This window comes from Xenopus laevis, chromosome 3L (genome assembly GCF_017654675.1).
Source record: "Xenopus laevis strain J_2021 chromosome 3L, Xenopus_laevis_v10.1, whole genome shotgun sequence".
NCBI classification, from domain to species: Eukaryota; Metazoa; Chordata; class Amphibia; order Anura; family Pipidae; genus Xenopus; species Xenopus laevis.
This window is the reverse complement of record NC_054375.1, coordinates 87,622,345-87,647,143: the sequence shown is the minus strand read 5'-3', so window position 1 is coordinate 87,647,143 and position 24,799 is coordinate 87,622,345. Positions and strand designations below refer to the sequence as shown.

The following is a 24,799-nucleotide window of genomic DNA, read 5'->3' as shown; positions in this document are numbered from 1 at the left end:
AGCAGAAAAAAACAATCCCATATTCTATATAGGATGGTGTTGATGGGAATATTTCTTGTTTAAAAAAAGGCTCCTTTAGAAAAACATGGAAATGGCAACCCATTAAGTGCTAGAGGTTTTCAAAGGTGCAGCCGAGATGTTAATAATATTGTCTTTCACTTATCCTGTAAAGGATATCCAACATTCGTAATTGTTAATACTGCATGTACTTATGTAGTGGTGCTTGAGGTCACAATGTTAGAACCAGCACTTGTGCTAAATAGTCACTTTATTAACCATGTCAATTTTGTTTGCGCCACAGTAGTGATGTTTCATTTTCTTGTGTGAGATAAGCCTTTGCTTTGTATTTTATATTGGACATATTTCAGTTTAGTATTTGGAATATATGCATTTACGTTTACATTATATTTTCTATTAAGACTTTGATATAAATTAAACCTGCCATTTGACACAAAAGAGTAGGCACATGTTTTATATATGAATTGTATTTGAGTTCATGGGAAAGGCCATCCCTTTCATGTCCCTGTTATTGTAAATGTTATGGAAAATTCTTAGTACTTTAGAAACAATTATAATACAAGATGTCTTTTACTTTTTACCCTTTAAGTCCTGTTTGTGACAAGAGTGCCAGCACCACCTGTGTTTAGACAATCATACTTTTTAGGTAGCAGCAGTTGTAAAATTAAATTGAATCTGTTTGCATGCTTGTCATTCTGTGTCATTGCCAAAGATTCTATGATCTGTGGTGTTTCAATTGATGGCTCCATTGAATGAATTCCACATGACAAACCTTTTTAACAATTTTGCTAGAGCCCTAGAGTACTGCAAGACCTCCTAATTGGCATAACTCTTCCACAAAAGGAGAAGAGTGGAGAATGAATAGCTAGGTCAAACGCAAGAGCAGAAGAAGAAAGGATACATATAAATACAAATCAGGCTATATCCAGGGGAAACTCGAAAAAAGATAGAGGTCAGAGAGAGGAAGCAAAGTTGCAATCGTAAACCAAATGAGGTCAAGCCAGGAAAAGAGAGAATACAAACACAAAATTCTGGTAGAAAGCATGGTGAAACTGTGGATAACAAGGTACATAACGTTTGGTTGAGTAGTCAAAAGCCAGAAAAAATATTCAAACCGCAAATGTCAGACGCAGGCTTTCAAGAGTACAAATGGAAAAAGCTGGTTGCATTAATGTTAATTGAACACCCAGTGCACATCAAGCTTCTGCAACTATTGTGTGCAAAGAATGCCTTCTACCATCTCAACAGAGCAAGTCCCATTACTTTGTTACCACTATTAATTAGCTAAAAGGAAACATAATTAAGAGAAACTTGTTTAAAATCTAATTCATGAGTCTCCATATCATTACAATTATTTTGAAGAAGGTCTGCAGTGAATGTCAAACTGGTTTATTTCTTCTTTTTGTTTCCTAATGTTGATTCAATTTAATTCTGTCATGGTAGGATTAGCAGCAGGGTGATAAAGGTGAAAAAGCCTTATACTATGACTGCGCATTCATTTTCTATACCTCCTCAGGGCTCAGGCAGAGGAACAGCACAAACAAATGACAGCTTCTTGAAAAGTAGATATTTTTTATTCAGTTTTGTACCACAAGACAAAAATACTGGTGTCATTACTAGTCAATGAGGCATGTGCTGCAATAGTCTGAGTATCATGATGCCAAAGTCATCCAATTCGAACTTTCTACAAGAGCATTCTCCATTTCGGAACATTAAAAGTCTTACACATTTTATATACCAGTGTATCTCAATGTGCGAAGTGACCCTTTTCACTTTCAGTTGTTCCTACTCCTTTCTTTGTGGAGTCAACAATGTATTTAACTGTATTTTTGCAGGAACCTGTAGAACAATAGTAAGTTAACATGTGATCATTTTTTAATAGGTGAAGCCTGAGTGCTGAGCAGGTATGGTAGGAGTAAAAAGGGTCGTAAACTGCTGGAATATACTATAGCTTTGTAACAGTTTGATAAATATATTTTTACTATTGTTGTGGTTTATTTATAAATTGCAAATTTTATAATGCTTCATTTTACATCACATAGAGGATGTCAGAAAAAGGCAGTGGAGCAAAGTATATGTCACGGCCCGAAGGCTCAGTGGTAGTGAGGACCAAGGAGGAGACACAACACCAAGTTCGCGGTACAAAAGGATTTATCAGAAGAATAGTCGTAAGCAGGCAAATGGTCAATACAGGCGGCAAGGATCAGAATCGTTTAAACAGGCAAGAAGTCGGTACACAGATAATCAGTAATAGCAGAATCACACCCAGGAACTATACGAAATAGACCTATAATTGGGCAAGGACACAAAGGGAGAATGAGACTAAATAGTCCAAAGTTGGCGCCAAAACTTGACGCCGTGACGTCATGACGCTGACGCCGGCGTCCTCACGTTGACGTCCTGATGCTGACGCATATTCTGACGCCGGCGTCCATTCCGTCGCCGGCGACCAATCCTGGAGCGACATGTTTCAGACGCGGCCATATTGCGACCAGGAAGAACCACATGGTGGAGCAGGAGGTCGCCATCTTGGACGTCCCGTGGGGTAAGTTCCTTGCTTTCCGTTACAGTACCCCCTCCTTAGGGGGGGCCTCAGGACCACCGAGGCTAGGGGAAGAAGGAAAGAGTCTGTGGAACTTACGAATCAGGACAGGTGCGTGTACGTCTGAACTCCTCACCCAAGAACACTCCTCTGGACCGAACCCCTTCCACTCAATAAGATATTGAAGGATGCCCCTAGAAATACGAGAGTCCAAGATTCTCTTGACTTCGAATTCTTGATGATCGTCAACCAAAATAGGAGCTGGAGAGGAAGAAGAAGAAGAGGGACAAGACATAGCAGGTTTAAGCAGGGAAACATGAAAAACATTGGGTATCCGTAGCTCAGGAGGAAGTTGAAGACGAACAGCCACAGGGTTGATGATTTCGATGATAGGGAAGGGACCGATGAATTTAGGACCAAGCTTGGGTGTAGGAATCTTGAGACGAATGTTGCGAGTGGAAAGAAAAACTTTATCACCAGGGGTATATTGAGGGGAAGAAATCCTTCTTTTATCAGCAAACCTTTTCTGCACCAGGGAACTCTTCTCTAAGTTAGCCGCGGTAGCATGCCAAATAGCCAACATGTGAGCCGCTTGGTCATTGGCTGCAGGGACATTGGTAAGAAGAAGATCCTGGGAGAACGCCAAAGGATTGAGACCATAAACACAGAAGAAGGGAGACTTCTGAGAAGAAGAATGCAGAGCGTTGTTGTGAGCAAATTCAGCCCAGGGAAGAAGATCCGACCAGTCATCCTGGCACAGGGACACATGACAACGAAGAAACTGTTCCAAGGCCTGATTGACTCGTTCTGCGGCTCCATTAGACTGTGGGTGGTAGGCAGAAGAAAATTGAAGGGAAATGTTAAGAGCTTTGCAAAGGGATCTCCAGAACTTGGAAACAAACTGGGAACCCCGGTCAGACACAATCTCAGCAGGAAAGCCATGGAGACGAAAAATATGTTTGATGAAAAGTTCAGAAAGTTCAGGGGCAGAAGGCAGTTTTCGCAGAGGCGTGAAATGAGCCATCTTGCTGAATCTGTCGATCACCACCCAGATGACAGTGTGACCAGATGAAACAGGAAGATCGACAATAAAATCCATCGCCAAGTGAGTCCAAGGTCGAGATGGAATGGGAAGTGGCAAGAGTAACCCCTTGGGGGGGGAATGACCGGACTTGGAAACAGCACAAATGGAGCAGGATGAAACAAAGTCTTTGACATCTTTCCTTAGGGTCGGCCACCAGACCAAACGAGACAAGAGCTCTGTTGTCTTCTCAATCCCAGGATGACCGGCCTGTTTGGAACTGTGAGACTGGGAAAGGATGGCATGACGAAATTCTGGAGGCACAAAGGCAACGCCCAGAGGAGTCTCCACAGGAGCTGAGGATTGAGCAGAAAGTAACTGGGAGGCACAGGAGGGAAACAGGGCAGCAATAATCTTGGTAGAGGGCACAATGGGTACAGGGTCTTCGGGGCAGGAATCTTCAGGAGCAAAGCTTCTGGACAGAGCATCAGCCTTCTTGTTTCTGGAGCCAGGACGAAAGGTGATAATAAAATTAAAACGAGAAAAGAAAAGTGCCCACCTGGCTTGTCGGGGATTGAGGCGCTTGAGGGATTGAATAAATTCAAGGTTCTTGTGGTCGGTAAAGATTGTCACCGGAATAGATGAACCTTCAAGCAAATGTCTCCATTCCTCCAAGGCCAGCTTAACGGCAAGTAGCTCCCGAATGCCAACGTCGTAGTTCTGCTCCGGAGAAAAAAATTTTTTGGAGAAAAAGGCACAAGGGTGGAGTTTACCGTCAGAAGAAGATCTTTGAGACAGAACTGCTCCAGCTCCTACATCCGAGGCATCGACTTCAATGAAGAAGGGTTGTAGGGGTTCAGGGTGTCTGAGAATTGGAGCAGAAGAAAAGGCTTCCTTGAGGATCTTGAAGGCTTCGAGAGCTAGAGGGGGCCAGAGTTGAGGTTTATTCCCTTTACGGATCAGGGCGAGAATTGGATGAATCTTGGAAGAAAAGTTTTTGATAAATTGTCTATAATAATTGGCGAAGCCAATAAACCTCTGAACTGCCTTGATGCTGGTAGGAAGAGGCCAATCCAAAATTGCAGAAACTTTGGCGGGATCCATCTTGAAACCTTGAGGAGAAATGATGTAGCCAAGAAAAGGAATGGCAGAAACTTCGAAGGTACATTTTTCCATCATGGCAAAGAGATTGTTTTTCCTCAACCTGGAAAGAACCTCCCGCACATGGCAACGATGATCAGAAAGATTTTTGGAAAAAATAAGAATGTCGTCTAAGTACACGACCACACACTGTCCCAAAAGGTCACGAAAAACATCGTTGACTAATTCCTGGAAGACCGCAGGAGCATTGCAAAGACCAAAAGGCATGACGAGATACTCGTAATGGCCATCACGAGTATTGAAAGCGGTCTTCCATTCATCTCCCTCACGGATCCGAATAAGGTTGTAGGCCCCACGCAAATCCAGCTTAGAAAAGACACTAGCCCCCTTGAGTTGATCAAAAAGTTCAGAGATGAGAGGAAGAGGGTATCTGTTCTTTACGGTGATCTTATTTAACCCCCTGTAATCGATGCATGGCCGCAAACTACCGTCTTTCTTCTCAACAAAGAAGAACCCTGCTCCAGCAGGGGAAGTAGAAGGACGAATAAAACCTCTTTGAAGATTTTCCTGGATGTAAGACTTCATAGCCGAAGTTTCGGAGGGGGAAAGTGGATAAGTGCGACCTCGGGGAGGCATTGAGCCGGGTAACAGTTCGATGGGACAATCATAGGGACGATGAGGTGGGAGAGTCTCAGCGGACTTTTTATCAAAGACATCGGAAAAGGCTTGGTACATGGGAGGAAGAGAAGAACTTGAAGACACTGAAGAAACTTTGATAACAGGAACAGCAGGTAAACAGTTGTGTGCACAAAATGGACTCCAACGGGAAACTTGAGAGCTTGCCCAGTCGATGACCGGGTTATGAATACACAGCCATGGCAATCCCAGGACAACAGGAGTAGAGGGGCAGTCAATGAGGAGAAAAGACAGTCTTTCCAAATGCATAGTGCCCACCTTGAATGAAAGTTCCTGAGTAGACTGCGAGATGATGGCAGAGGAAAGAGGACGGTCATCAATCGCCAGGACTCGGAGAGGAGTTGCCAAGGGTTGGAGCAAAGGCTCGATCCATGAAGTTGCCCGCAGCACCAGAATCGAGGAAGGCCTGAGACGAGATCTTCCTGGAGCCGAACTGGATTTGAACAGGAAGAAGAAACCGTTGAGCAAAGGAATGGGGAGGAGGACAAATTCCACCCAGGTAAGTCTCCCCAAGCTTACCTAGGCTTTGGAGTTTCCCGGCTTCACTGGGCATTCCTGGGCGAAGTGGGCTCTTCCCCCACAGTAAAGGCATAACCCAGCAGCCCTTCTCCGGAGCTTCTCCTGCTCGGAAAGGCGTGCCCGCCCGATCTGCATCGGCTCTTCAGGTGGTAAAGGAGAAGTAGCAGGTGCCGTAGGAGGAGGAGGGAAAAGGTTGGAAGTCGGACTGGGAAGTAGAGGTCTTTGGAAGCGTGGAGCCAGGGTGGGTTGGAACCTGGAAAACTTCCTAGTACGTTCCCTGTCAAGTTCGACTTGGAACTCCCTCTGTCGGGTGTCAACCTTCACAGCCAAAGCAACAAGGTCCTCCCATCGTGGAGGAATCTCACGGGATACGAGATCGTTCTTGCTGCGCATCGCCAGGCCATTATAGAAGGCGGCATGATATCCGTCATTATTCCATGAAGTTTCTGCCACAAGAGTTCGGAACTCGATAGCGTATTCAGGAACAGAACGAGTCCCTTGCTGCAGCTGGAATAAACGAGCCGAGGCAGAAGTAGCCCGGCCGGGAGCATCAAAGACTGTGCGTAGGTCCCGGATGAAGGCCCTGGCATCATCGATTACCGGATCCTCCTTCTCCCAGAGAGGAGAAGCCCACTCCAGAGCTTTCCCTTGCAGGCGGGTAATAATATAGCCCACTTTTGCTCGCTCCGAAACAAACTGACCTGGAAGCAGGGTGAATTGGATTTCACACTGCTTGATGAAACCACGGCATGACTCCGGATCACCACTGTACAAAGGAGGTGCAGGAATGCGAGGCTCGGAAACTTGGAGCGGAGTTACAGGAACCGGCATAGGGACTGGGGCCGCAGGAGATAAGGCAGACAATTTCTCCAGGATTGCTTCCAGTGCCTGGCCGAAGTGGGATTGTTGGGCTTCATAGGACTGCATGCGGGACGCCAATCCACGAACGGCTCTGCCGACATCAGTTGGAACTTGAGGCTCCTCAGAGGGGTCCATGGCCCAATTATACTGTCACAGCCCGAAGGCTCAGTGGTAGTGAGGACCAAGGAGGAGACACAACACCAAGTTCGCGGTACAAAAGGATTTATCAGAAGAATAGTCGTAAGCAGGCAAATGGTCAATACAGGCGGCAAGGATCAGAATCGTTTAAACAGGCAAGAAGTCGGTACACAGATAATCAGTAATAGCAGAATCACACCCAGGAACTATACGAAATAGACCTATAATTGGGCAAGGACACAAAGGGAGAATGAGACTAAATAGTCCAAAGTTGGCGCCAAAACTTGACGCCGTGACGTCATGACGCTGACGCCGGCGTCCTCACGTTGACGTCCTGACGCTGACGCATATTCTGACGCCGGCGTCCATTCCGTCGCCGGCGACCAATCCTGGAGCGACACGTTTCAGACGCGGCCATATTGCGACCAGGAAGAACCGCATGGTGGAGCAGGAGGTCGCCATCTTGGACGTCCCGTGGGGTAAGTTCCTTGCTTTCCGTTACAGTATAGAATGTAACAATAGAAAAAGAGAAATGTTGAGTAAGTAGATGTGTTTCCTATGTACTTGTGTTTAGTTGTGAAACAAAATTATAATTAGTGGGTAGTAGGAATGGCTTGGCTTGTCAAAAAGCCAAAAAAAAAAACAGGATCGGGCCCTCAAAGGGCAAACAAATAAAACCCTGTAACTCCAATATTCCTTCTACAAAAATAGAAAAATATACTCTAATTATACGAATAAAGTTTTTTTTTTTACTTTTTGTATAGTTGTGTTCCAGCAGCAGTATACGACCAATGTCCACAGAAGCTCTAAGGCATATTTTACTTTTGTCACTGAACTGCAAGGTGACTAGGTAAAGCACAGGAGCAAATTTTTCAAGCTCCATTCTCTCCGATCACAGTACTTGCAGACCAGAGGGGAAAAAGGGTATACAATCAGCCTAGGAGCTACAATGTGCAAAGAGTTGGTACTGTATTTCACTGCACAGTGAACAGTGAACCATGTAAGTCAGCAGCCATAGCATGACAATGGGCATATGCAGACTGCTAAACAGTTTTCAGGGTGGAGAAGGATGGTAGCAGGTAAAAGCACACATGAAAATGCTGTTATATATACATATCTCAAGTGCATTTTGTGTGTTCTCCTGATCAGAAAAGTGTTAAGTAATCTCTTTTACCAGTAGGTCCGTTCCCAAAGAGATGAAGACCAGAACTAAATAAAAATAGGTGTTTTCTTTTTGTCTGCTTTAGTATAAAGGTACAGACCCACAGAACAGAAAGATTTGTCAATGCATGCATTGCTTTGCTGTTGGATGGCACAAATTTGCAAAGCTTGACAAGAGCATGCACAACTGAGGATACAAACTGTTTGATAATACAGGTATGGGGCCTGTTACCTAGAGTGCTCAGGACCTGGGGTTTTCTGGATGAGCGGGTTTTCCTGTAATTTGGATCACCGTATTTTGTCTACTAAAAATCATGTAAACATTAACTGAATAATTCATTATATCAGGACAAAATGTAGTGGCAATATACTTTTATATGCTCGTTCATGACACCAAATGGGCTTGGTTCAAAATATACCTGTCGGGTAGTTCCTTCAGCTAAGAAGAAACTGCTCCAAAAATCTAGATTTTTTTAGGCAGGAAAAGTATTTGGAGAATAGATTCCTGGTGCATGGCTCTAGTTGTGATACAATTAACTGCATAGAGCCTTATGTGTTGACAGGAAAACAATTTTGTGAGCTAAAAATAAAAACATTAATCCCTAAGTGTGGCAGTCAGACATGTATAATAAACTGTAGCCGCTTGCAAAATAATTTTTTTAATCTACAGTGACTGGGAAATTTATCAGATTCATAACTACATTCGCTGTAACATTCATGCAGTTATCTGTCTGGTTACATGTTTGAAATGTAGTGAACATTATGTAGGATGCTCAATCTGAACATTAAAGGAGAGAATTAGGAAACAAATTTTTAGACAGAAGTAACGTTTCGAGAAGTTATAAAATGTAGCAACAGTGATATTTCACGTTTTGCAGTGCAGGATAAGAAACAAATCAAACTGGTGCAACAGAGGTAATCTGCTGATCTTGCTTTATAAAAAGGAGGTCTTTTGAATTTTATATTTACAAAAAAGGATACCCCAGGGTCTAAACTATTTTTTTAATACAACATACTATACTTGATTGATTTATTACAGGTATCATATTTGCTTGATGCATTGGTAACTGTTTATTATTATTTATTACATATATTATTACTTATTTGTTGGCAATGATACCAAAACCTGTACTATGCATATTTAATATTAATAATATATATATATTAATACATTTAAGAGTGTACAGAATAGTTATAATGTATAACTCTGAATTAGAATTGACTTCTTAAACCAAGGTCATATTGTCTCCGAGGATACAACCCTCGCAATGGAGTAAGGGTTTTTGAGATACAGACGTATGTTACATTGAGGCGACCTTTTATTTTCCATTACACATGAAGCTATATTAATGCTGAGGATTTAATTAGCTCACTCTCTCATATATGCAAAATTCTTATTATCCAATGACAATTCATTTTTAACAAGGATGACGAACATTTAATTTCAGCCAACTGAGGACAAATGTATTAAGCAGAGCACATAATGCTACGGGTTATGAATATTAAATACCCAAACCAGACAACTAGCATTTGCTATGATGAGCTCTTGAAATAGCACTGTAAAATAAAGAAGATACTGCCAGAGGAACAAACCATCAGATTTTCATTGGAATATCATTATTTATATCAATATAATGCAGGCATTTTGAGGAAAAATATAATAAATTGTATTGACTTTTAATACTGTATTTCCTGTTTTATAAAGAAAAAAAAATGATTCATATTCTAATGTGACATTCTAGCACAGCACTAGAATCTGTTGTACTGTGGATATTGTTATTTAAATGTGATAACCTGTTTATATAAATCATGAGTGCATTCCTATTTTGGATTGAGCTGGTATATAAGCATTAAAAAATATGGATTTCTAATATAATAGAGAATAATGTATGACTACTGAATAATATACTGATAATTCGAGTTTTTGCCCCAAAAAGCCAGACAGGAAAAATTCAAGTTACAGTAAATAGCCCCCAAAATGTCACAGTTTCATGGCCGCACATAAATGAAAGAACCTTAAGGTAATGCCGCTTTCAGTTCTTCATGTGATGCAATGAGTTCACTAAGCGCAAAAAAAACAAAATAGATGGCACTTCTGGACAGTTTAATAAAGCAGATTGCAGGAAAAACCTAACGCGTTTCGGGTTCAAATCCCTTAATCTATGGTTAAGGGATTTGATCCCAACAGTTAAACTGTCCAGATGTGCTGCCAATTTTTTTTTTGGATACAGTGGGGACGCTGGAGACTGAGCACCTGGCAGGGGGAGGAACGAGCGGTGAGCTTGAGCGGTCTCTTATTTTGTGTTTTACTTGAGTTCACTAAGCACAGAAATTAAGAGCTCCAGAGGTTGAATTTCGAATTCATGTGCATTTTTTTTATACTCGTATAATAAATCTGAATATACTCACAATTCAAATGGGAGGTTATTAAAGAAAATATTTGAATGTCTAATATTCGATCAAGTAGTTCCAACCCGAAAATTCGATCATACAAATAGAGTTTTTCTTCAAAATAAAACTCAAATGTCAGGAAGGCTATTAACATCTCCAAATGGCTCAACGGACCTCTGCCATTGACTTGTACATGAACTCAGCAGGTTATAGGTGGCGAATATTGAATTAGGACTATTTCCATGGAATTCATTCGAATAGGGGGATTAAAATTCTAATTTTGATACCAAAGATTTTTCAAAAATTCAAATTAGAATTTACTATTCAACCCTTAATATATCTGCCCCAAGTGATAACATCACTAAGAACCGTTTATAATTATATTACCTTTAAGATATATCTTTATACATATGCTTAGTGATGCCATCAGTTATAATTGAGTGCAAATTGTGTTTTATTAAAAAAGTTGTACCCCATCCCCTGTACTGTTTTAAGGACAGAAGTCAATTCAGACCCACACCTGCTCGCCTGATTAGCGATGCGCTGTTTACGCATGCACGTAATGTGATGCTGTTTGCATATGCGCAAGTTGCACCGCTGTTCAGGCATACGCATGGTGCAGCGATATTTGCACATGCGATTGGGGCACCGTTTAAAAGTCAGGAAAGGAGCCCTGTTGACTGCCAGGAGGGCCTTTTGGGTTGAGGTCCCGGTGGGCCCCCAATGCTCCAGTCCGACACTGAAATAGTGTACCCCCTTTTGTAAAACATGAGAATATTAGAAGTTACGTCATAGTTCCATGACCTGTATAATAACATAAGATTCTTGGATAACTTCTAATAACCTTAGATTTTACAATAGTTGGTGAATTATTTCTTAGGTATGGGATCCCTTATCCAGAAACCAGTCATCCAGAAAACTCCAAATTAGAGAAAGGCCATTTCCCATAGACTCTAGTTTAAGCAAATAATTATTATTAGTAAAAATGATTTCCTTTTTCTTTGTCATAATAATAACAACTGTATATACAATGATTAAAGAAGAAGTAAGTGATTGATTCCTAGTGATTGCATTCAGTTACCTGACCCGCTACTCCTATTAGCAGAAAACTGCACCAGCCCGGGGGTCTTTTCAGTGAACACCATGGAGCAATCCTCTTACTGTTCCTTCTTTCTTCATGGAGGTGCACATGCAAAGGATCACTTTGTAGCGCTCGCTGAGAAGAATCCTGGTATGGTGCAGTTTTCTGCTAACAGGAGAACTGCCCCAGAGTATCAGGTAAGTGAATACAATCACTGGGGGTGCCTAACTTTTGGCAAACTTCAAATTTTCAAACTTCAAAACTATCAGATTAGGAAAAAAACATGCAATAACAAATACGCCTGTGTTTATAGTTCTTCAGATGTTTAAACCGAATTCTATGTTATATATCAATAGCCAATATAAATCAATGGCCAGATCATTACCTGAAACACTCTGCGAGTCTCTGGACTCTCCATTGATGTCACTGCAATAATCAGAAGTTTTATAAACATCTTGATGATACTCTGCAAAACAAAGGTATATTTATCAGCAAATCTCAATCGATCTTTGTGGTTTCGCTAAATCTTTGTATGTAATGTTTTTGTAACTGGGGGTATGTACCCATGCCATTTACAGGGTGTTTAATTATGCGATTCCCATGCTTCTTAAGTTATTTTCCCTGAATGTATAATAAGCATGTATTATTTGCGCCCATTCCAAGGTTACTAAATTCATTGAAAATTCAAGTTGCCTTTAACTAAAATGCAATAAATGCAGCCCTGTTTGCTGTTTTCTTGAGCTGCTTTTATTTTGTCATAAAATCTGGTAACCTAATGCCATTCACCCCTGTGTACCTTACCCAGAGGGACTGTAATATGATCCAGAAACTGCTCTCTCTACCAGACAAATAGGGATGGATGGGACCAATTAATACATGCATTGCTGTGCCAAGAAAGTCCCTGTGAATTCTGGATATAGATCAATCCTCAGAATTAAGTTATAGGTTTAGATACATGCAAGCTAGTAAATAAGCATTCGTTAACTGTAACTGATGCAACCCTGACCATCAGTAATTTCAGGGTTCTATGGCATTTTTGCCTGTACTTGAAGGTAATCAATAAGAACAGTAATAGTGCAATGAGCCTGTTTTAGAATAGTAGAAAGTTTATTTTCCAGAAGCAGCAATGGCCCAGTCACAGTACTTTATTGTTTAATTAAACCTACCTGATAACTTATCACAAGAAAATATATTTTGCTACTTCAAGGTGTTAATCCCAATTAAATCCATACTTGCACTATAAAATATAGATGTTTCATTTTAAACTTTCTGGCCTTACAGAGCAACAATTCTGATAAAACTGCACATAGTATTAGTAATCCATCTTCCTGCAGCAGCTAGTCTGGCTTGGTATCTTCATATCATCTTCATTTATTTATTTTTCCTGCATGTAGTTCTGTGTACAGACATACAATAGTTGAATATGTGATTATTGCAGTCACTTATGTGCTAGAGGGCATAACTGTGGCTTAGTGGTTAGCATTACTGCCTCTCATTCCCACAAAATAAGCATTGAGAAGAAGTTTCTTCTCCTTGGCTCAGGTTTCCTCTAAGTTGTATGAATGTATGTATGTATATTTTTATTTGTAAAGCGCAGTAACAGTAAGTGCATTATTAGAAATACAATTCACATAAATATAAAAAATATAATTACAATACAGATTAAGTGCTCGGTGTCAATTAAACAAAAGGCTAGAGGACACTACCCCGTAGGGCTTACAGTCTAAATGGGAGGGTAACATACAGACTCAATTCAGAGGGGTATTAAGGTGCTGTGGGTTACAGTTTGTTACACTGTTATATAAGTGCCAGTTCAGGTGTTATCCAGGTGCTCCCAGAGGTAGTTTTGTTTTAAAACACTGAAGGAGGATTCACTCCTGAGAGATGGCATGGCATTCCAAATGTAAGGAGTCGCAAGAGAAAAGGGATTGATACGGGAAATGGCGGTAGTGGTGGGGTGTACAACCAAGCCGTTGCTCTGAGAGGAGCGGAGGTTTCGGGTGGAACATATAGAGAAACAAGAGATGGGATGTAGTAAGGTGCAGAGGAATGAAGGGCTTTGAAGGTTATAAAGAGGAGTTTATAAGTTATTCTTTGTTTTATAGGAAGCCATGATAAGGACTTCAGCAGCGGAGGGGCCTGTACCCTTTTGGATGAGAGGAGGATAATTCTGGCAGCAGTGTTTAATACAGACTGTAGAGGGGAGAGATGGGAGTTAGGGAGGCCAGTTAGTAGAAGGTTACAGTAATCTAGTTTGGATAGGATGAGAGCTGCATGAGCATCTTGGATGTATCAGGTGAAAGGAAGGGACGGATTTTGGCAATATTGCGTAAAAAAAGTGACAGGTTTTGACAGTGGTGTTAATATGATCAGAGAAGGAGAGAGAGGAGTCAAAGATTACCCCCAGACAGTGTGCTGAGTTGACAGGATTAATGAGAGATAGAGATGTAAATAGGGGAGTAGGAACAGGCTTAGGTGGAAAGATAAGTTCAGTTTTTGTTAGGTTAAGTTTGAGGTGGCGCTGGTTCATCCAATTTGAGATAGCCAGGAAGCAGATAGAGATTTGAGCCTTTGTTTCAGCTGTTAATGAAGGGGTGGATAAATATATTTGGGTATCATCAGCATACAGATGATAATTAAAGCCAAATGAATGGATGAGATCTCCCAAAGACAGAGTGTACAGGGAGAACAACAGCGGACAAAGTACAGAGCCTTGCAGCACCCCCACATTAAGTGGAACTGGAGATGAGGTTTTGTTATCATACGAGACAGTGAATGATCGGTTAGAAAGGTAAGAAGAGAGCCAAGATGCAGCCTGGTTACGGATGTCAAGCGAATACAGAATCTGTTTGATCAACTGTATCAAATGCAGATGATAGGTCAAGGAGGAGAAGGATGGAGAAGTGACTTTTGGCTTTGGCAACCTGAAGATCATTTGTAACTCTGCACAAAGCAGTCTCAGTAGAGTGACCAGGCCGGAAACCAGATTGCAGAGGGCCCAACAGATCATGGGTGTGTAGAAAGTTAGTAATACGAGAGAACACAATACACTCTAGGAGTTTAGAGGCAAGTGGTAGAAGGTAGTCAGGACGGTAATTTGATAGACAGGATGGGTCAAGCGTGGCCTTTTTAAGAATAGTCTTTACACAGGCCTGTTTGAAAGGAGAAGGGAAGGTTCCAGAAGCTAGAGAAGAATTGAAGATGTGAGTAAGTAGTGGTGTAAGCTCTGAAATACAGTGTTTGAGAAGAGGGCATAGGGTCAAGGGGGCAAGTTGTGAGTGGGGAGGACAAAAGACGCTTGGAGACTTCAGACATTGTTACCAGAGGAAAGGAATTAAGACATGCAGAAGGGGGCTTAGGAAGGAGGAGCTGGTTTACATTAGTAGAGGTAGGGATCTGATTGCGGATGGACTCTTCTTTTTCTTTAAAGAAATCAGCAAAGTCCTAAGGAGAGTGTGTCTGGTTGACTGATACTGTTGATGAGGGATGGAGAAGAGTATTGAATAAAGAAAACAGGCGTCGTGTGTTGGATTTGTGATTGTTTATAAGGGTACTGTAGTACTCTTGCTTGGCAGAATTGAGGCAGGACAATAGAAATTTAAAGTGAATAAAGTCTGCTCGCGTACGGGATTTCTTCCACATACGTTCAGCAGATTTCGTACAGGAGCGTAAGAATCTGGTTTGTGAATTCAGCCAGGGTCGTGGGTTCAGAGCACGTGTACGCTTAGCCTGTAAAGGGGCAAATGAGCCAATGGTTGAGGGTAGTATGTGATTATACTCACTTACCAGGGTATCAGGATCAGATGTTTCCTTAAGGGAAATGAGACTGGACCTGAAAGACTGAGCTAAGGCTGGAAGGTCAATGTCACGTGTATCCCCAACTAAGACAGTGGGGGAAGAAGCAGGTGGGCACGGAGAGTGAGAGGTGGAAAATGTAACCAAATTGTGATCGGAAAGGGGGAAGGGTTCACTGTTAAAACCAGAGAGAGAGAGAGTTTTTTTTTTAGTAAACACTAGATCCAGAAAGTGGCCATCCTTATGAGTAGGGTTGTTTGTCCACTGCTGGAGCTCAAAAGAGGAGGTGAGGCCAGGGTTGTGAAGCATCATCAATGTGGAAGTTAAAATCCCCAAGAATGATCGCAGGGCTGTCAATGCAGAGGAAGAAAGAAAGCCAGGTGTCAAAGTCAGAAGGCAGCAGAGGAGGATGCTGATGGGGGTCTGTAAATGACTGCTACACGCACAGAGAGAGGGTGGAAGATGTGAATGGCATGCACCTCAAAAGAGTTAAATGAGAAGGCTGGAGGAATAGGAATAGGTTTGAACCGACAGCGAGAGAAGAATTCCAACTCCCCCACCAGGTCCAATGGTTCGGGGGGTGTGAGAGAAAGATAGACCGCCATGAGAGAGTGCAGCCTCAATGGCGGTATCATTCTGTGAGAGCCAGGTTTCTGTAGAGAACAGAATTATGTGAACTATAAACAATCTGTCACCAGTAAATAAGGATAATAATAATGTACTAAAGTACGAAACATCATGAAAATGAATACAATGAAACAATGTTGATCTCTATTCCATAGGCTAGGTATACATGGATACATGGGCAGAGTCACACTGACTAACAATGGTTTGTATGGTTGCCTCTAGTGATGTGCGGGTTGACCCGCAACCTGCAGTAACCCCTGGGTTAACCACTATTTGAGTGGGTTTGGGTTGAAATTTGGCCAACCATTGTGGGTTAGAGCTGGATGTGACTAGGGATGTACACTTCTCCACTACTTCCAAAGATTCCCTGTCTATGATCCAGAGACGTGCACAGAAATAGCATACATAGTGAAATGACGCAGGTATGGGTCAGGTGCGAGTCCTTCAGTGGCAACATTTTGTGTGTTAGGCTCAGGTGTTGGTTGAGGTTTTGCGGGTTAGGGTCAGGTGCTGGTTGAGTTTTTCCTGATCTGCACATCACCAGTTGCCTGATATTTCTAATTGGAATCTGCTTGAAATTTAATAGATTCATCTGACATGACTGACCTGTTTTAATTTTGATTAGTATATCAGTGTATACATAGTCATCTGCCAAAATGATAAAGTAGTCCTTTAACTGCCATCTTTACAATGCATGCTCTGCAACTCTAGATCCCACTGATAGTCTCCTTGTTGTAGATGAGTTGTACAGTAAGTATACTTTTAGGATACTTTTTCATAGACCCCATTTCAATTACCAGAACTATTGTCATAGCTTTGCTTTTTCTGTAGTGGCAGGCACCTAACTGTAATTTGCATAGTATTTGTTCTAGTACTTTAGCTCAAAAAGTGCATCTTTGCAAAAGCCTATACAGATGATTTACTGCGTGATTTTTACAGTCACTAGAAGGGCCTAATGGGAGATCATAAATAAAATACAAAACAACTAGATTGAATGAGCTGGAGTTCTTAAAGCTTAAGTTGGCACACATTTGACCCCAGAATAAGAGAATCACTATGATAAATTACACATAACATCATAATCATGTAAAGTAAAATGGCACTGAAGCAATTGTCCACCTTTGAGTTAACTTTTAGTATGACCTGGGGAGTGATATTCTGAGACAATTTGCAATTGGTTTTCATTTTGTATTATTTGTGGTTTTTGAGTTATTTAGCTTTTATTTAGCAGCTCTCCAGTTTGCAATTTCATCAATCTGGTTGCTAGGTTCCAAATTACCCCAGCAACAATGCATTAATTTGAATAAGACCCTGCAATATGAGCAGGAGAAGGCCTGAATAGAAAGTTGAGCAATATAAAGTAGCAATAACAATACATTTGTAGCCTTACAGAGCATTTGTTTTTTAGATGGGGTCAGTGACAGCTGGAAAGTATATGAAAAAATAAATATGAAAGCCAATTGAAAAATTGCTTAGAATTGGCCATTCTATAACATACTACAAGTGAACTTAAACGTGAACCACCCCTTTAATAAATGAAAATCTAGAAGGGGGTAAATAATTTCACATGGTAGTAGAGTTTTCGTTATGTATAAAAAAAACACTTCCTTACAAAGCAATAGGTCCATCTCCTCTGCACCGTGACTCAGCTAAAAAACATGTTCACCTCCAGTATTATATGTATCACCCTCACTACCTGAGCAACAGGCTCTACAACAACATTCTCTTGGCTCCTAGCCACCAGGAAATATCAAAAGGTTAAAGTTATGGAGCAATGTCATTTTAGATGATATAGAAGAACACCTAAACTCATTTTAACACAGCAAAAAGAACATTATTACCACCTGAGTCCTTTACATTTAAACCTCATGGTCAAAATTTTAGCTTATGGTTGGTAGGGAACCAAGGCCATTTGTTCAGCCTTTATATTTACAACTGAAGAGAAGATGCCAGCGATGTTATGTCAATGTCAAAATTTTATTGGTTTTGTTTTTTCCTTCCGCTCTCTCAAAATCGATCACTAAATAGTAGACTGATTCCATTACACCCTATAGTAAAATGCATTTCCAATTGTGAATTGTCTTACATTAAAATCAGAGATGAAATCAGTGCACCATCTGTGCAAAATCAAGTTTTAGTATGATGTAATCCAAGACAGTTTGCAAGTTAGGACCTTTTTCAGTGACTCCGTTTAATTGCTAGGGTCACTAAGCATAAAAACAATATGTGGCTCATGAGAACATGCACCCACAAAAGGCTAAAGTGGAATATATGCACTAGCTAAAAAGGGCTTCCGGTTTCAAAGGGACATGACACACTAACATATAAAAACCATTAACATCCAGAGCCAATTTCTAAATGTATCATTTTCTAACGGTTTCTTTTAAAGTGGAATGCTACCCATAAACTGCTTATGCATAATGAAAGAAATGTTATTGTTATGCCTCCAGCATTGTTTTATTGTTTGTATTGCATCACTTTGTTATTCATTTGTATGGTTTGTGCACTATTATAGAAATGTTCTTCTTAGGCCACTATACCCTTCCCATGGGACCCTGTGTAATACCAGGAAATGATCACTCTAGCTGCCATCTTCATATTGTACACAGCTAGCACATTACTATCCATAGCAATCCTACCCCATCAAGCCTCGTGGTAGCATCGTTGGTAGGTATTAATCTATCGCACGTTTGATCTATAAAGGCAGATGATTATTTACCTGTTTTGTACACACTACCCCAGGGTAACACATAGTGAGGACAGAACAGTTATTCTAAACACCTTATGTTAATAAAAGATTTCCAATTGTGTGTTGTGAGTGGCCTCACTTAAGGTCGCTATTGTCGGATTGATTTTCATTTCTTATGATATTGTGTGTGTGTGTATGGTGAGAGACGAATCGACCAATATCAGCAAAAGACTTGGATATCAGACGTCTCCTTGTTCAGACAGCATGAAAACTTTTATCAGGTGCCCAACCATCGGCAAAAAGTTAATGCTGAATCGTCAGAGGTAGAATTCAATTGTTTCTACTTGCATATCTGATTATTCAGCTCTGAAAGATGAGGTTTACCTATGAGTATTTTTAATTATGTGTGGTTTTTGAGTTATTCAGCTTTTTATTCAGCAGCTCTCCAGTTTGCAATTTCAGCAGTCTGGTTGCTAGGGTCTAAACTAACCTAGCAAGCATTCACTGATTTGAATAAGAGATGTAATATAATTAGGGGAGTGTTTAAATGGAAACATGAGTAATAAAAAGTCACAATATATAATATATATTTGTAACCTTACAAAGCATTTGTTTTTTTGTATGGGGTCAGTGACCCCAGTTTCAAAGCTGGAAAGACTCAAAAGAAAATGACAAATAATTATAAATCTATAAAAAAATAAATGAAGATCAATTGAAAAAATACTTAGAATTAGCCATTTTATAACACCATATAATACGTCCAGTAGTTGAGAAAGATTGTACAGATCTGATTGTTTTACCTTTGTGGTGAACCATTGCATAACTAGGTGTGGTCCCAAGCTAGTCAATGACCCTGAAAGTAGAGATCATTAGCCTAATCATCCATTATGAGCTATCAGATTAATTTGCCAGTTATTGGGAGTTTGGGACAATGTTTATATTTAAATCAAAATTTAAAAAGTGACATAAAAAGAGCGGTTGGAAAGTCTTTGGTATTTTCTCCGCAATTTCCTTGGGTAAGTATGCAACAATGTGAAAGCACTTGGTGCACATTCCATGAATGAGTCGAAAAATGGTGACTTCCTGTTTTAGCACCAGCTAATGGCAATATTAAACCTACAGCGTCTGCCAATGTTTTACTAAATGTTGTGTTACTACATAAGCCACCGAGTTAATCATTTACTTCTGTCACAATTAGTCCAGCTGGTTTCTCCTATCGAAGAATGGCTTACAGTCTTTATTAAAATTGTGCTGTGCCTGTAACAACATACACATCAATTCAGGTAAACTGAGATCCAAAAGTCATCGCTCTTTATTTATGGAAGGCTATGTGGCATCCATGGGTTAATAATTGACTCTGATGCAGTTTTTGACATTGTGATTGTATGCATTTCTCATGGGGGGGGGACACACATCCCACATAAGGATATTTTTAATAAGCATTTAGAGTGTGTTTCATTGGAGCTCAACTTTAAAAAGCATAACCACTCCAGCTCAGTGCTAATAATCTTCTATGTGTATGGGAGAGGGCACTACATGCAACAATCTGGCCAACGATTCAAATCCCTTTCCTGATTTCTATGGAGTTCCCTCTGTGGATTGGACCCTGTCATCCATGCCCTAAAGCAACTGAACATCAAGGGCCTATGTATAATCTGACATCTAACACAAGGTTTTAAGGTTTTACCTGTAAGTTGTACACAAATAAGCACTGTATCTAAAGATACAGACATGAAAGAGAGCAAAAAAAGTTTGAAATCATTACACACTTATTTGACAGTTTTAACAGTTACATAATTACCTCACTACCAACCAGGAGCTACAAGGCCATTATGTAAGGAAAGGGTTGTTTTTTTGTTTTTCATGGTGTGTGCTCTTTTCAGTTTTTTTTTATTTTTTTTACAGTTTATCATATTTAAAAAAGAAAAAGAAAACATGCACTCATAAAATTAATATTCCGACCAAATGCAAGAAGAAATGCAGAATAAAAAAAATTCTTATAAAATCTATTACTGCAAAATGACTAGGATTACTAGCATATAAAAGCATGTTTATTTGGATGAAATATTTCACCTTCAAATGCAAATTGTCCTTTTTGTGAGCCGGTGCCCAATTGTGTAAGCACATAAAACGTATGAATAAAAAGCTGTGAGTATAATTGCCCTGGCACATGACACATCAGCAGGAGCCTGTGCAAAGCTACGTTGACCTGCCCTGAACCCTGCAGGCAGCCCACCCCCTGCTTGTCATTAGAAGCAGTCAGTCAAGCACTGAGCAGCAGACGGCAAATGAAGAGATCACTCTCCACTTCCATGTTCATGGCCTTTACCCTTCTGTCTCTTTCTTGAGAATATGTTGCAGCCTCCTGTAACCCAAGCTGCACATACACCACATTATTTACATGTCAGAAAAAAAAACACCTGTAAGCCACAGCCATCTACACACCTTAAACAAATCCAATTAGAATGAATCACGGATATAAACACCTGTTACTGCAAAAACATGTTGCCCTCTAGTTATTGTTGAACTGCAACTCACAAACAGCTGAAGACAGTGGTCACTGAGCTTTTTAGTGCATTAACTGCAGGGCCACAGGTTAGACATCTCCTCTGTAATATAATGTAACAGCCCTTCCACTTGAGTCTCTTCTCTCATGCTATGATTATCCCAATTGAACCCATGTCCAAATCATATATAAGCAAGGTGCCCTGCAGCTTTTGTCCATGGCAGCAGCCTTATGAATACATCAGTCACTGGAATAACTGGCATGCATTTTTCCTAGTTGTTTGTCTCATACACTCCTGCCTGCGACTGCCACTCTCCCCATCCTTCCCCCATGCCAATGATTAAACTGTCAGTGCATTGGGAAGGCATATTTAGCCACAGTAGCACAGTGCCAGTATAAAGGGGCACCAGCCTTGTCTATTCTAAAGCTCCTTACCTTGATTCACCAGTTTAAAGCTCTGGGATTTCCTGCTCCTCTTCCTCTCTGAGAACTCCATGCTTTTGCCTTTTTATTCTGGCAAGAGGTGCCTCTGATGGTGGCTTTTTGTTATTTTTGTTGTTGGCAGAAAGGAGGAGGAAGAGACTGAGGAGCAGAGGGAGAAAAAAAAAGATCAGAGAGATTAAGACAGTGAAGAGGAAGGGGAGGGGGAAAATAAAAGAAAATGGGAAATCAAGCACTAGTCACACATAGGGAGGACCAAGGTCCGTCTCTTTAATCGGCAGCACTGCTGCCTTTCAGCTCCAACTGCACGGGAGATGGCAAAGTTTTATTTTTCAGTTTCCAGGAGAGAGAGATGCAGGAGGTTGAAAGGCAAAAGGATTCAGATTATAAATCCCTGGGTGGCAGCGAGAGGCAGGCATCACTCTACCCCCCCATCCCCTGGTATCAAGATGTCCCTTAGGTAATGCATCCGAGGGGCCCCTGGAGCAGTGGGAGCAGGAGACAGGGCCCTCTGAGTCTGACTATGCGATCGCTCCTCTCCTTCCTCCTTTTTATTCCTGTCAATGATAAACAGGGAAGAGAAATATTTGTGTGAGGGAGAGCGCCACCTGCTGGCATATAAAATATCCAGTACAAAAAGCACAGTTTTATGCTAGTTACTACCACTTACTAGGAAAACACATTAAGATTATAGGCTTCATAGCTTCATAGGAATTTCAGTGATGCCTCAAAATACAAAATACGTGTACACAAATACAATAAATATATAACTGGTTAATACAATATTTTTAAGATAGCACATAACCTATATATCTATATATATATATATATATATATATATATATATATATATATATATATATATATATATATATATATAGTGAATAAAGTACCCCCTCTTGTAAAATATAAGGATATTATTAGTTACCGAGGAGTTTCATGACCATATAAAAACACGAGGCCGAAGGCCGAGTGTTTTTATACAGGTCATGGAACTCCGAGGTAACTTCTAATATCCTTATATTTTACAACTGGGGGTACTTTATTTATTATAATACACAAATTTTAGTGAGTCATGTGACAGAAATGACATCACTACTCACCGTTTATAACTGATGACATCACTACTCACCGTTTATAAGGATATAATTTACAGGATATTCATGGCTTTTGTGTATTATATATATACACACACACACATAATGAATAAAGTACCCCTAGTATAAGGATATTATGAGTTAGCAAGGAGTTTCATGACCATATCAAAACACGAGGCCAAAGGAACTCAGAGGTGACTTCTGATATCCTCATATTTTACAGCAGGGGTACTTTATTTTATCATTATACACAAGTTTCAGAAATGACATCGCTAAGCTCCGATTGTAACCCATGACATCACTAAGCACAGTTTATAAAGATGCAATATACAGGAATTTATATTATTCACCCGACTCATTTAATTTCTTGAAAATGTAGAGGATCAGCTATGTTTTATGCTTATGGCCTCCGTAGTACTTATGGAGAAAGAGTGACAAAAGATCCAATCAATCTTCATCATCTCAACAATGAATATTTTATATATTAATGGTCTAACTATGACAGATGAGAATTAATATAAAAAGAACATGCAGCATTTAATTCAGTTAATTCGCCACTGCCACAAGTTAATAAATCCCTGTAAATTATCCACTCCCTCATGATCCACCTCTGGTGCCAGTTCTCAAAGCCTCAGAAACAAATACAGCAAGATCATTTAATATCCATGGTCTATATCAGGGATCAGCAACCTTTACTATAAAAAGAGCCATTTTGCCCCTTACACTAAAGAAAAATAGTCTGGAGCCACAAAACATAACACAGTTTATAAACTTTTTTTAATTGTCTGCTACAACAACAGAATACAACAAACAGAAGTGCAGTGTGCATGTGTAAGCCTACTTTGAAATATATTAAACACTGATCTTCCTTCTCTTGTCTTGAGTGTGTGTGTGACTGCGGTAAGGACCATGATGAATCATTTTGCTGTGGCTCGGTCTTGCCTGTCACTCCTGGGACCAGGCTGGACTGGCAATCTGTGGATTCTGACAAATGCCAGAGGGGCTGCTGTGCCATAGAAAGTCAGTATTTAGTGGACTGATGGGGGCTGATTGCGCCTCTGTGTGGGCTGATTGGGCCTTTGTGTACCTGTAATGCCACGGCCTATTTTAATTCTCAGTCCGGATACAGCCCTCGCACCTGCTGGCGGCTTCCTGAGTGTACGACCGCGGTAAGCTAACCATTAGCTTCCCGCAGTCACACACTCAAGAAGCCGCCTGCAAGTGGTGACAGGCAAAGCCGCAAGACCGAGCAGCAGCAAGCAGGATCCAGAACCGCGGGTTGCCTACCCCTGGTATCCTTTGCGCTGACTCTCTCTCTCTCTCTCTCTCTCTCTCTCTCTCTCTTTACCTGAGATGGATTTTACCAATATGTTGTTAAAGGGGTTGTTCACCTTTAAGTTAACTTTTAAGGTTTTTATTTTTTATAGTGTGGAATGCTCTGTAAGACTACACATCTATTGTTATTGCTACTTTTCATTTATTAAAGGGTAATTAAGTTAACTAGTATGTTGTAGAATGACCAATTCTAAACAACATTTCAATTGGTCTTCATTATTTATTTTTTATAGGTTTTGAATTATTTGCCTTTTTTTTCTGACTCTTTGAGCTTTCAAATGTGGGTCACTGACCCCATTTAAAAACAAATGCTCTGCAAGGCTACACATTATTGTTATTGCTGCTTTTTATTACTCATCTTTCTCTTCAAGTCTTCTCCTATTCATATTCCAGTCTCTTATTCAAATCAGTGCATGCTTGCTAGGTTAGTTTAGACCCTAGCAACCAGACTGCTGAAACTGCAAACTGGAGAGCTGCTGAATAAAAAAAAAACTGAATTACTCAAAAACCACTTAGTAATACAAGTAATACAAAATGTCCCCTTTAATAGATGTAACTAAATAACAAACATATTCCGAAAATTCCAAAAATCGACTTTTTATTAATTTAGATCGTTGACCATAGCCTCTCCCACCATAAATATATGTATCAGGCCTCTGGCTGTGCATCCCATCTACTGTTAAATATTTACCTGTAAATGCTCTGAGCTGCCTAAATCTTTTACCATCTTCTTTGCTTGTGCTACTCTGCTTATACCCTAGCGCTGTACTAACTTATGGA

At 40.5% G+C, this 24,799-nt stretch overlaps 1 protein-coding gene across 1 annotated transcript in view; it reads right to left on the bottom strand.

The window, feature by feature from the left end:
* bend7.L (BEN domain containing 7 L homeolog) overlaps window positions 1-22,153 on the bottom strand; it is a 36,502-nt gene extending 14,349 nt beyond the window's left edge. Inside the window, exons 1-2 of the mRNA XM_041586562.1 lie at window positions 21,582-22,153; window positions 11,915-11,995 (exon numbers count right to left, since the gene is read on the bottom strand). Of these exons, the coding sequence (XP_041442496.1) occupies window positions 11,915-11,995; window positions 21,582-21,642 (142 nt within the window). The 5' untranslated portion in view covers window positions 21,643-22,153. The remainder of the gene's footprint in view (window positions 1-11,914; window positions 11,996-21,581) is intronic.
* Between the last annotated feature and the right edge of the window lie 2,646 nt (window positions 22,154-24,799).